The sequence below is a fragment of the Pelecanus crispus genome, chromosome 4 (genome assembly GCF_030463565.1).
Source record: "Pelecanus crispus isolate bPelCri1 chromosome 4, bPelCri1.pri, whole genome shotgun sequence".
Lineage (NCBI taxonomy): Eukaryota > Metazoa > Chordata > Aves > Pelecaniformes > Pelecanidae > Pelecanus > Pelecanus crispus.
Window position 1 is genome coordinate 71,240,164 of NC_134646.1, and position 13,625 is coordinate 71,253,788.

A 13,625-nucleotide genomic window follows, 5' to 3' on the forward strand; every position below is an offset into this window, starting at 1 on the left:
ACGCGACAGTCAGGCAATATGCAGAAATGTACGGTTTAACTGCTTTTATTTTTAATTTCTTCCAAAAAGGGAACAGTGAAACTACAAATAGTATTAGCTAAAATGAAAGCCCTTCTACAGTGTGATTTTTATCTTACTATTAGTGCTTTTTGGGTTTTTCATAAAGCATATGCAGTTTGGAATATTTCTAACGTAACTAATTGTGGTCTTTAACGAGTTACCATTTTTTTTCTGTCCTTGTAGTTCAGTTAGCATCTGAATTTGGAACATATGGAATGTAGGAGAAATATTGTAATAAAATGTGTTTATTACAGAAGCTTATAATTCCTTTAATTATTCCTCAAAAGATACAATGCCATTATTTGTTAATGCTCTATTTTATGATAATAATAATAATAATTTAGACTGATGCAAATTTTACCATGTTAAAATATTTTTACAACCTGTAACATTTAAAATACATCTTTTTATTTAGGGTATTCTCTTGGTTTATGATATTACCAACGGCCAGAGCTTTGAAAATTTAGAAGACTGGTATAATGTGGTAAAAAAAGTGAATGAAGAATCAGAAACACAGCCACTTGTGGCCTTGGTTGGAAATAAGAGTAAGTTATTCATACTTAAATATTAATTGAAATACTTCGGATGTTGTGCTCTATCGAAGAAATGGCGCAGGGCATATATTTTTAGTAAAATGAAACTAAATACTGTCTTGTGTGTTGTTGCTGTGTACAGATGACATATTTGGGTGTACCTCAGGACTCTGGTTCTCAGCAGTTAGGTTGAGGGACTTGCTGCATCATGCTTTGCCTAGCCTACAGCCTCTCTGCCTGTGTCTTCTTTACTTGGAGAGCGGCACACAGGAGCAGAGAGAGATTTCTCACCCATGTTTGAATTTGATAGGGCTTCAGAATATAGACATGACATGTACCTAGAATGGAGAACTGGGAAGCATTCCTGGATTTAATAACAGTATATTTCATGGTTCTGTATGTCAAGAGACTGCTAAATTAAGTACTGGTATATATTATTTAGAATAACTGCACTACACACTAGGCATAATATTTATGAGTTGCTTATTAGGCTTTTTTTGCATGCTATCTGTAGTTTTGTACATGCATATTTCCTGTTGTTCTGGGATTTTTTAACCTGTCCTCTTTTTGATCGTGTAAGTGTGATGTAATGGTTTTCTTCTGACCACCAAAATATGCCACTTTAAATAGCCATCACCTAGTTAGTTTCCTAATTAGGTGGATTCCAAATTCCCCCATTTCCAGCTAAGAAATCTTACAGAAATGTCCTTATTAGCATATCTGAGATCTTGATCCTGGCAGTCTTACCCTTTTACTACTGAAGATGATAAAAGCAACATAAAGCAATTTTAGAAACAGTGGTGGAAACAAATACAGATTTTTTTTTTTTTAACACTGTAAATATGTTTTTTTGAACAGCAAAAACCAGATTTGATTTTTGTTGACTATCCAAGTAATTTGTGTCCATGTCGCAATGTCTGTATCCTGAACAAACCTGGAAAAAAGACCTCATCCAGCAAGTTAATATTGTTTAAAAGCATTTGAAAACAATGTAGAGACAACACTTCCCTTCAGAACCATTAACTGTAGTGTTGCTACTGTGATGCTGTAACATTTGATGATATTAATTATGAAAGACTACTTATTTTCTGGGAAGAAAACAGAGAAGCTCTTAGAGTTACAATATATAAATAGCACTTCTGAAAGTATAACATAGACAGTGTTGTACTCTAGCAGACCAGAGTCAATAATACAGATTCTGTTGAAATTCAAATGAAAAATGTTTTTCACTGATTTATATTTTGCCCCAAAATTGGACTTCCTAGCTGGAGTTCTGCAAATCTTATGAAGTATTTACAGTAAGATACACTGTAACATGGGATAAATGATGTTCTTTTGCTGCAGTGACACCACAGAGGTAGAAAATCAGACACTGGTTTCCATTTGAAGGAGTTTTATTTCTGTTATATACCTTAAGTATATATATTTTTCTCATATACATGCCTGCAATTCTTTAAAATCCAAGTATTTCCTTGGGAGCATCTGCAAATAGAATATGGTTTCGTAGGTGAGTTTCCAGATAAAGGCTGACACTGACTAGTGAAAGGCCTTTAATTTTATGAAAATAGCAGCTGAAGGAACACTGTGCTTGCTACCTCATTCTCCTTCAGAAGCTGTGTATAAAGAAAAAAGCAAACTATTGCTTTCATGTGATCTTAAGGATGTTTGTTGTTGTTGCACATGTTGAGCATGCAGAGGGTGCAGTTTACAGAGGTCATTTTTTTGCTTTATTTCAGCATTATAAAAATTAAGCTTTTAGAAGTGTATTGATTTGCTGAATTCTGTAACAGGAGAATAATAACTAGGAGACCTTCCACCACAGTACTGTAATGACCTGTGAGAGGTAACTGTAGTCAGGCCTCTATTGTTACATAAATAGAGAACAAGGTAAGTGTTTATACAGAAGCATGGTGTTGACTCTTGCATATTATGAAAGGATAAAGCTGCCACTACTAACAAGTTCTTCAGGTGGAATCACAATCACTGTGTTCAGAACAGCTCAACTTCTTTCCTCAGTAAGTCATAAGACACTCGTACACAATGCAAGAGCAATAATAGGTTTAATGGCAAGAAAAGCCATTTGATGATTTGATGAACTTATTTGACCTCACGCATCATACAGGAGAAATACTTTCAGTCAGTAGTTTCTGTCTTTTTTGTTGTTGAGCTGTACATGTCTTTTAGGAAAATATCCAGGTATGCTCACTTAAAGACTAGAAACATCTGTATCCACAGGCAAGTTATTCTAACACTTAACTTTCTTTGTGATAAAAGTTTTAAAAGATTGCCAAGAACGCAGTTATTTTTATTCATAGCAACTGGAAAGCATTGGGCCAGTATTTAGATACCTAGATATGAATTTGGAAGCCCAGCTGAAACCATCCATTTTGAAACCTTGTTTTAAATTTAGTGCTGCTCTTTTAAGTATACTTAGCTTGGGCTTAGGCTCTCATTTGCACATTTTCACTGTCTGAAAGAAATGCACATTTTTCCATTTTGGGGTAAATACACTTGGGATCTCTGCTGAAGTGCTTCAGAAACAGCAATAAAGCCATAGTTTAAAAAAAAAAAGCTTGCAAGAAAACAATGGAAAATATTTTCCTTCACAATGAAATATAGAAAACTGTACACATGAATTCTATTAGATGAAAATAATATCCTTGGGTAATTTTGTCATTGAAAGCTAATTACTTCAGGTGTAGCAGTATGTGGTGCATAATTGTGTACTAGCTGTTAAATTGTCTGTAAAACTGCATGATTTATTAGTGTTTTGTTGTATCAATTTGTAGTCATTCTGTTAAACGTGTTAAGTTTGCAGGAATTTCTTCAGTATTCCACCAATTGTAATTTCTACATACAAAATTCCAATCAGTCTCCAGTCTCTCATCCATCAGAAATTAATTTGAAAATAATAGAGTAGTATGAATTGAGATCTCCTAAATTCTGGACCGACCTCCCCGCCCCCCCCGCCCCGTTTTTTCTTTTTTTCTTCAGGACTAGCTAAAATGAAGGACTGTGGTTGCCCACTAATTTATTAAAAATAATTGGCAGAACAAGAGCTTCAGAGATGCGGTCTTCCTTTGTGAAAGCAGTGATTTATTTAAGGTGACTGCCTTCCTCCTAGGTGCTTAGTTTTATTTTTCATTCTTTCTTCCTTCCCATGTATTTTTTTCCATAGCCTGACGTACACATTTGGTCAGAGAGAGTAGGAAACTGATTTGAATCAAGATCTTGCCCAGACCTGCTTTCTGCACTTATGTCCGATTATCAGTTACTTCTCTGTCTTTCCATAGATTTTTGTCTGTGTCCTTGGTAAACAACAAAAAGAATTGTAAAATTTAATGTAGAATTTTTCTTTTTATATTAATTGTAAGTTATAAAATCTTAATAATCCTAAAATTTACAGTTGGCATTGAATCTTAAATTTTACTTTCCTTGTAACTTACTTTGTGGTATTTTAATCTTATTTAATACAAAGTATATCTGAAGTGTGCTTATTTCTGTGTTGCTAATACCACTTCATTTGCACCAGAAATAAGGGAGTAAACCTTATTGTTAAGATTAACAAATGCTTTTGAGTTTCAATGCAGTAATTTAAAACTTTTGTAGATATGTTGCTGTCAAATACTTTGACTTACATTGTATAGTATAAATTAAACTATCAAGTGAATGAATTCTGTTTTGTGCATTTAGGATCTTTGCTTAAATTTGGTATTGACCAAGTTCAGTAATCGCAATGGGTCTTCTAGTCATTAGTGTGAATTAGAGAGGTTTTACTGTGTTTTGTATGACTAATGTGTTTCTTTCCTTTCTACCTTGACTACTTTATGTATTTTCCTCTGCACTAATCTATAAGCAGACTCCTCAAGTGTCTTACCAACATTTTCAGTGGATATATTGTAAACAAAAATTAACCCAGGTTGCATGGGAGCTACACTCATTTTGATTTATAGCTACCAAGATGGTCTTAGGGCGGTGGTTATCTGTAGCTTATATAGGGGGTAGGAATTATCAGGTACCAGTGTATAGTGGATGGATGAATGATTTCTATTCTTAGAGATATTAACCAGATCCACTCCTCAATAAAGACTAATAACTCAGATTTTTAAACAGTCTTCATGACAGATGAGGGCACAGAGGAGAATGCATCAACACTAATTAAGAATGTTGACCATTTGTTCGTCTTAGCCATGATTAATTGATCTTGGAGTGCTATCTCTGAACAGGAAGTGGTATGCTGTTACATTGTGAAGTTTAAAGGTTACATTTTAGTGTACCCTTTAACTTGCATTTACATACAACATAAAATGTTTTTACCTATCTTATCTGAGCTGAGAAAGAAACATTTTTCAGCCCAGATACAAATGAATGTTTGGTGTACTATGTACTAATGTGAATCTGGCTGGTAACAGGACATACCCAGGCTGCTTTTGGACTCTGTTACTGCCTTATACACTTAGTCTCCCCAGTGGTACTCAGAAAATTTCTTCATTAATACTCATTTTGAGACTCTGGCTTATTAAAATTCAGAACTATACATTCATTCTCCTGTCCCTCCCAACCTCCCCCAGCTATTTTCTGTTCTTGTTTCCTGTGGACTTGCACTTGTTAGGTCCTTCACCTGTAATTAAGACAAGGGTTGAGCAGCAAATGCAAAGACCTCTCTTCTTTTGAGTCTTAGGCCTGATTAAACTAAAGTTCCTGTATGCCTGACAGCAGGTCCAGTCACCTGAGCCTCACACATGCTGCTGGGATTGGAGGGTAAATCACTTACATGTAGAGACTCCCTTAAAAAGAAAACCTTGTCCTGTGCTACGGTCAATTTACCAACTCATTTGAATAAATGTAGAATGCTACCCTGTTTTAAAATATGTATAGAATGTTTGTCTCAACAAACTCATAAGATTAATAGAAAATTGCGGTCTTATGGATTTGTTTGTTTCAATGGTTGGGTAACTTTTTAAAAATCATTTTTAACAAGAAACTTAAATTAATGAAAGGGAAAATCACAGGTGAAAATGATCTTTTATTCACCATAATAATATATTTCCAGCCTAGTGTCTGAATGTGCTCTGTATTACTTTAGGGATGGGAGCCATCTAGAAGCATACACATTTTTGAGTGACCTTGCTTGTCTGAGAAAGCATCTGTCTTGCGAGATTTTGATCCTAAATCATATTTGGTGTAATATTAAAGGTGCTGGCTGCCATGACTGCCGAAGTGATGTATTTAATTATGTCTGTTAAATTGCCATGTGGGCAAGTCTACTAAACTGTGATATATGCCACACAGAGATACATAAATGGAGCCTGAGCCTCAGGTGTGGTTCTTTAGAAAGTAGCTGAGCTCACAGATAATTATACAGAACAAAAGAAGGAAGGTTTATTGCTGTTGTGTAGTATTTACTTAGACATACTCCATTGGCTGAGAAGGGAAGACACTTCGCAGGATAGGTCACAAGGATCTGGGCATATGTACTCCATTCTGGCCCTAATGTCCGTGTAATCTGCTGTGATAAATGTATCTGTTACACCTGGTTGCAAATCAGCCCATGTTTTACTTGGACCCTTCTTTCAGAATCCTTCATAAAATGATCTCTTGGATGGGAAGTCATAGTGGACACAGCAGCTGCTAAATCACCTGGTTAAAGGCAGAGTTTTAGACTTGTGGACTTTCTTCCAGTGCTGCAGCCATTACTGGAGCATGTATAATAGATTTTGATGGTGTCTCTCAAAAGCCAAGTGGCCTGTGCCAGAGTACTAACAAAAAAAAGAATAGAGTAGAAAGGGGAAATCTTTTCTGTCATCCCGCTCAAAAGATAATTAATGATCATGATCATAACTTTCTGCCCTGCCTGTCTTAAGACCAGTTTCTGATGTTCAACACAGATGGGATTAGCTAGTAGTGAGCTCGCTTTTTGATTTGTGTTCTGCTGCAGTATGAGATTCAGTAGAGGGTTGAAGCTGAACAATATATACATCTTGCCCACAGAAGATCTATTACTGTTATACCGCTTGTCTGAGTTTGAGATTTGTACAGCTAGACAGAACCCTGATAGAAGCAGGTGTAATTCTATGAAAATCAATGAATTTGCATCCATTTGAACCAGGACAGATTAGACATTGTACAAACTGTTTGCTGAAATTAATGTTTTCTCATTTGGATCATATGGTGCTTTAACAAGAAAGTGAGGCTAGTCATGAGCTAGTCCAACTGATAGACTGTTCTTATGTTATGCTTTTTTGTTTTAGTTGAGTGTGAATAACTTGGTTTCTTCTTCCTGCACTTAAAATCTTGAGGCTGCACTTCAGTTTTTTATTTGCGCACATAAGTTTTCCTGCTAAGACCAACCAAGAGCTAAGACCAAGTTCAAGGCCCTGGTAGAATATTGTTAGTGTAGTTGGAACTCAAACGTCAGTGTGACAGAAGTGCCAGAAAGTAATATATTCTCATTCACTAACAGTTACGCTTAAATTCAGAAAAATCTTTAAGGATGTCATTGCAAAATGGAAGTAGAAGTAAACCGTTTAAATACAAAGGTTAGAACAGTATGTGTATCCTATATTTATAATAATACACAAATGAAATGCTGAGAGATCTCTTACTGTTTCCATGGATTTTGTCTGTAGTTTATTTAGCAATGTAGACATACGTCTAATAAAAAAGATGCTGCATAAACCATAGTCCAGGCTGAATGTGCTTCTGTTTTTGGTTTAGGTAGAAATGTTTTTTCTGGCTGCGTCCTTCATACTTAGGTCTTCTTACAACAAATGGAAAGCCCTTAATTGTACCTAGGGGAATAGTTAATCTACGGTGGACATATGGTGGACAAAAGCTGAGTCTAGTAAATGAAAAAAATTATAAACAGAAAATGTGTGAATGTCTGCACAGTCTGAGAGTCATGGGAGATATTGTAATGTTGGATTGTAGCTTATTTTAAATTAATTTGCTATTCTTTTCTATTAGTATATTAATGCAAGTCAGTGCAGCATAAAATACGTAGTTTTAAAACAGTCAATTTCATGTCTGTTTGATTGGATTGAAAAATATACCTGTTTTTAAGATGGGACAGAATTTCTTTTCTTTGCAAGTTGTCCTGCTCCCACCTTTGCCATATGACATAAATGCAATTTGATTTCATTAGTGGAGTGAAGCGCTCTGAAATTTTTAAAAGTTATAACATTTGATTGGGGGCAGTTAATCAGTGTTAACCCTGAGCAGCTCTTGGGCTTTATAGATTCAAGCATTATATGCGGTTGCACTGCTCCAGCAAAAGGTTAAGTATTAATGGAAAATGTTCACAGCTCTTTTACTCAAAGAAAACATGTTACTTGTAAGTTTTCTTTTGATTTTACTTTTACAGTTACATTGAATGTCTTCATTCATTTAGCCATCCATAAAGCAAATATTGTTGCACATGCAGTGGATAATAAGTCTTTTTAGGACTACTTGTGTGGTATGTCACAGATCATTAACTGCAAGTAACCACCTGACTTGAGGGAAGTCTGGAAGCATCATTACAGTGAAATGAGCTTTTATTTCTGTATCACTGCAGCACATTGATTTGTAGGAATGTCTCCATTTGCTACCGTGGAAATATATTCTCATATATTATTATTGAAGGAAGTTGATGAGAGAGGATAACCAAATTTCAAGTGTGAATAGAGCATTAGTATCAGGATTTTGGACAAAGTGGGAAAAAGACAAGTGCTATTGTAGCATTATTTTTCTATTTAAAAGCTAGATAAGTCAGTAAGCTAATCTTTTTGTAATGCCTCACAGTTTCAGAGTCAGACTAATAAAATATATTAACAGTTGTACAGTATTTTATGTGTACACTGCAATTTCAACTGAAATGCATATAGTAATTAAATATGTTTACTACTTTGTACTGGCAGAAAGTGTGGAAGAGACGTTTCTTCCTAATCAGAAGGGAAAACTTAAACTTTTTCTATTTATTTCAGTGAACCATAAAAATTTAAGATTTTTATTGGAAGTAACCAGTAGTTATTTCAGCTCAATTTAGAGAATGAAGGATAGCCTATGCTAATATGGGGAGTAATCATAACGGATAACCTCCATTAATATGATTAATAGGAGTTTGTAGTATAAAAAATGCAATTCGGAAACATTGTCCTGAAAATATTTTAGAAAATTTGAACTTCGTACAGAGATTAAAGTTAAGATAATACTGTTGGATTATCATGCTATGTTGCTCCTGTTCAAAATAATTTGCTGTCAGATCCCTTAGGAGCAAAATACGATAGAAGATGAATAAATGAGTAGAGTGTTCAAATCAGCCTCTCTTAGTGGTATAGTATGAACTATGTCCATGCAGATTTAAGAACAAAGAAGAAAAATTATGGGGAATGCATTGTATGTATATTTTAAAATTGTATAATTGTCAGGGCATTATCATATTTATTGGGGATTTGCAAGAGAAGCAGTGGAAATTACTGGTACTATTTCAAGTTTAGTCCACAGTTATAGCTCCATACACTTGATATAATGAGATACTCTGAGTTTATGAAGCCCATTTCAGTATAGGAGCATGTACACTCTGATAAATGTGTGGCTTTTTTGAGAGATCTTTAGGCATATTAATGCCTTCATGACATTAGCACCTCTGGTTATGAATTCTTCATTGTTCCAGTATTTGAGATGGTATCTCCTAATGAGGTTCTGAATGAGCTGCAGTTTCTTTCTGCTGTCTACTTTGGTTTGTTTTATAGGTCAGGTTTTTCTGAGGGAAAAAAGGTATTTGAAAAAAGGTATGTCATTATTTGTCTATAATGTGAGACTGCAGGTGTTACGAGGGGAGTGACTACTAAGCCAGTATCAAACTTGTTTGATCTTAATAGTTCACCAAGATAAGCCAGGTAGTTTCAATGTGGACAGTGGTGGTGTTATGTACACTCTGTGCTTCCAGCCCTCATGATATGGAGGATAACCTCAAAATATGTTTGTTGTCTTCAAAGGAGAGATCTAAGATTCTGTAGTGCCAAAAAAATCAGTGTTAAAAATCAATTAAGATTTGCTGAAACATGTTGATTAAAGAGGTGGAGTACAGCAATGATGAATGGTAAATTAGAAATCTAGTTTGTTTATTTAAAATGAAGTCTTAAGAGGAGGGCTTTATGTGCATTGTACATAGTTTCTATTTAACAAATACTGAGTTCCCTATGAAATTTTCATGTTATATTTTAGCTTAACTCAAATTTTTTTCAGAAGTAGTGCTTTCAAAGTTTTATCTCTCTTGTTTAACAACACAACAGTATATTTTGTGAGTATGACAAGGGAATTGTAAATATGTAACTTCTGCTGAACGTTGTGAGAAGGTTTAATTTCATTCCATCCATTTGTCCTTTGATACTCTGAACACAAGGAGTAACCATCGCATCTCCTCCAGATTAGTATTTTTAACACTTAAAAATTTTTACCACTGTAAAATGAGCCATACCACATTTGCTGCATTCTTTTGTTCAGTGTAGGGAATTGCTGACCTTAAGATAAAAATTTTGGTTGTTTACATAGATGTAAATTTAGAGCACATATAGTGACTTCAGATGAGCTGCACCAAGTTTACTCTGGTGTTTTCATGACTAGCCTCTAGATTATAATATTCTTCTGGATTACTTTTTTTATATATGTATACGATGTAGTCTTTCTTTTGTGGTAAGTATTGTCCAGTATGTTTACTTAATTATGTGTGATAATAGGAATATATCACACTACTATAATACTAGTATGGGATGGTAGAAATCATAAAAGTTTTGAAATATGTATATAGAAAGAGGAGTAACACTACCTTTTTCTGACTTTGACTGGGGAACTCATTCCTAAGCATTCCTACATAATATTGTTTGAAAACTGCCATCAGGATCATTGTTCTTTTGTTTCAGATGCTAAGCGAACACGAATTAAAAAAAAAGCTACAGACTAAATAGTTGAATGGAACACACAGAATAGTAAAATGTCTTAAGAAGGGCTTGGTTTTGAAAAATACTGGGATATAATCATTATGTATATTGAGGGCAACTTTAACTTTAAAATGCTGGATTTTGCAATCTTAAGCATTTTTTGTGGTAGATAATTTAAAATGAAGGCTGTAAAAAAAAATATATATTTATACAGGTAGTACACTTTTGATGTTGTGGAAAGAAAGACACCCTCAGTTGCTAAAAACTTACTTTGCACTTTTACAGAAGTTTGAAAAGTCATTTGCTGTAGGCATGCAGAAGGAAGAAAGCAGTGTATAGGAGTTGTTGGTCAGGCTGTTAAGTTGAACTGTTTCAAAAATATTTTTATGTTCTGCTGCCCACATAGAAAATTGTGGCATTTTGGAGTCTACTTCTCAGTACCCCCTCAAAACCATTTTGGAAAAGCTTGAAGTATTTTGATTTGGAGATGCCACTGCTATGTCTCATGGGAAAGTGTAGTGCTGGTGCTTCTCTTCCCATTCTCGTACAGGCTATGCTCCTGATGCTGTGGATATAAAGGCTGGTTTTGTTTTTGTTTTATTTTTCCCTTTATGTCTTCTATGATGTATCACATCCTCTTAGGTATGATAGGACTTTGTGAGAGTAATGCATTATGGATACTGTCCAACTGACAAATCCAAACTTGGGAGAAAATAACAGTGTAAGACAAACAAAAAACCCCTCTCATTAGGCACCATACTGATCTTTCTGAATCAAACCGTTCTGTTCTCTTGGTTGGAATTTTTTTAGGGAGTTAGTTTTATATGGAAAAAGGAACCTTTTTGAGCAGAAAAAGTAGTTTTCAGTATAAAAAAACAAAACAAAAAAACCCCCACAACCCTAGTAGTTCTGACTGATAATTCTGGACTAGTCCAACTGTAGAGTGTTTCCAGAGTTTTTAATTTTGATCCATTGTTCAATTCTAAGAATACTGTTGTGGTAGTTTATTTTAATAACATTACCCTGTACATGGAGAAAATAGAGGGGGGAAAAAAAGCCTAGCCTGGTTATATTGCAATTCTGTGAGGTTAAAAATGGTTTTCTATGAAGAGTATTGACAGTTCTTTCACACCAATATTCAGTAAACAGTGCTGCAAAGAAATTTTCTAGAAAGCACTGTATAAAGCAGTTGTAAAATACAGAATACAAGAAAGGTTCTGGGTTTTCCTAGAAGTTACTTATTGCGTTCTTTACTCCGTTAGTTCTTGTCATCCTACAGTAACTTCATGCTGCAGTAACTGTAACTTTCTACAACACTACTGATGTCTGTCAGGAACAATTACTGAATATGTCTGGACTTAATGATGTTTGAACTCATATAGAATCATAGAATCATAGAATGCTTTGGGTTGGAAGGGACCTTTAGAGGTCATCTAGCCCAACCCCCCTGCCGTGAGCAGGGACAGCTTTATGTTTGAGGTTTGTTTTTTTATGTGAAGGGTTTTTATTTCTTAAGCTGTCTCAAGCTACACAGTAGAAGTAAAGGAAACAATGTAATGAAACAATAAAGAACAGTCATCATAGAGATCTCTATTGCCAGCTAATATATTGCCTAATATAATAATTAACAATTTTCTTGGGCTGGCTTTTTAAAGTATGCATGTTAAGATGACCTTCTCTTACACCATAAGTTTTGGAGTTTTATGTTGGGAACGGTGTATCCAAAAGGTTTTTAGAGAATAGTTACTGGTGTAGTTGCATGTTTAAGTGGTTGATCGCTAGGGCAATAATGCTGGTTTCTAAGCAGAGCCAGTACTTTTTCCAGCTGCTTTATAGTGATATCTTGAAGCTTAAAATGTAATCTATATGGGTAAGCCACAAAAGCCACTATATATTAAAGCAGACTCTGACAGTAAATCAAAATTGAACAGCTGGCAACACTACTAAAGTCATAAACTTATTTATTAAAAAAACTAAACAGAAGAATTATATTAAAAAGGGAGGAATATGTTCTACAGACCAGTGGATATAGCTTAAAACCTGGAAAGTGCTGCAGATTAAGGGCCCAATTTATGAACATCTGTTCTGGCAGTTTCTGTGAGATTCTCATGTTCTTTACAATAAAAGTGTGAAACATGTTTTTTCCCCTCATACTAATCATGCTTTTCTGCAGTTCATAAAACTTGCATTGAGCCTTATGCAACTGGGCCTGTCTGCTTTACACACTTGCTAGAGTAATTACTATTCATGAAAGAGTAAGTACTGTAGCAACATCACAATCCCACAGTATACACTTATACTGACTTGTTCCAAGCGGTCTCATTGGCTTCAAAAGCAGTGAAAGAACACCAAAGTTTCCTTCATATATTTAAACTTGGAGCGTGGCAATGAACTAATAATGGAAGCTGGTCACTAGAGAGCAAAATGGGCAGGAAACTGCCTTGTACATGGTTCCTCTAAAATGGAAGCATACTTACAAATCCAATGTTTTGTTCTTTAACAGTCACCAAAACAACTGTTAACTTCCCTCATCTCTTCATTTTGAAATAAATGATCATAGAATGATTATTTTAATTACGATGTTTACACTGAACAGTACCCTACGTTGTTGTCATATTGAAAGGTATGTGGGGATAAGCTTTAGCATATTCTTGATCTGCTTTGAGAGGGAGCTGAAAAATCATAAATTCAAAACTGAGTGTCTAGTTCCACTGTCAGCGGTACTGTTTTGCCTTTGATGTCAGTGTCACCAAGATTTGTTTTGGAGATTTTAGCCACAAGCCTTGTTTTATAATCAGGCTTGATCTGCATGGCACAGGTCATAATATTTTGCTCTCTAACTTTTTCTTCGTGTCTAGTAATTCAGGCTGAACTAGAATAGATCATTGTGAAAAGGCCATCATTTTTTCTCTCAAGCAGTGCAGAGTCTACTAAGATCCCAAGCCCTGCTGCCATTTGGGGACAAAGTCAGTCTCTCGACAGAGTCAGAGATTAGGAAACCAAGGTGCAAAGGGAATACTGAGCAAATATGCAATAAAACTACTTTCCTTGTCCTGAACAGATTATATTGCTTTATTGGTGAAAATGGTTACACTTTCTTTCCATTTGAATT

At 35.0% G+C, this 13,625-nt stretch overlaps 1 protein-coding gene across 3 annotated transcripts in view; it reads left to right on the top strand.

The window, feature by feature from the left end:
• RAB28 (RAB28, member RAS oncogene family) overlaps nucleotides 1-13,625 on the top strand; it is a 67,060-nt gene that overhangs the window by 21,222 nt on the left and 32,213 nt on the right. For all 3 annotated transcript variants that reach the window (XM_075709650.1, XM_075709649.1, XM_075709652.1), the window contains exon 4: nucleotides 476-605. In XM_075709650.1, the coding sequence (XP_075565765.1) occupies nucleotides 476-605 (130 nt within the window). The remainder of the gene's footprint in view (nucleotides 1-475; nucleotides 606-13,625) is intronic.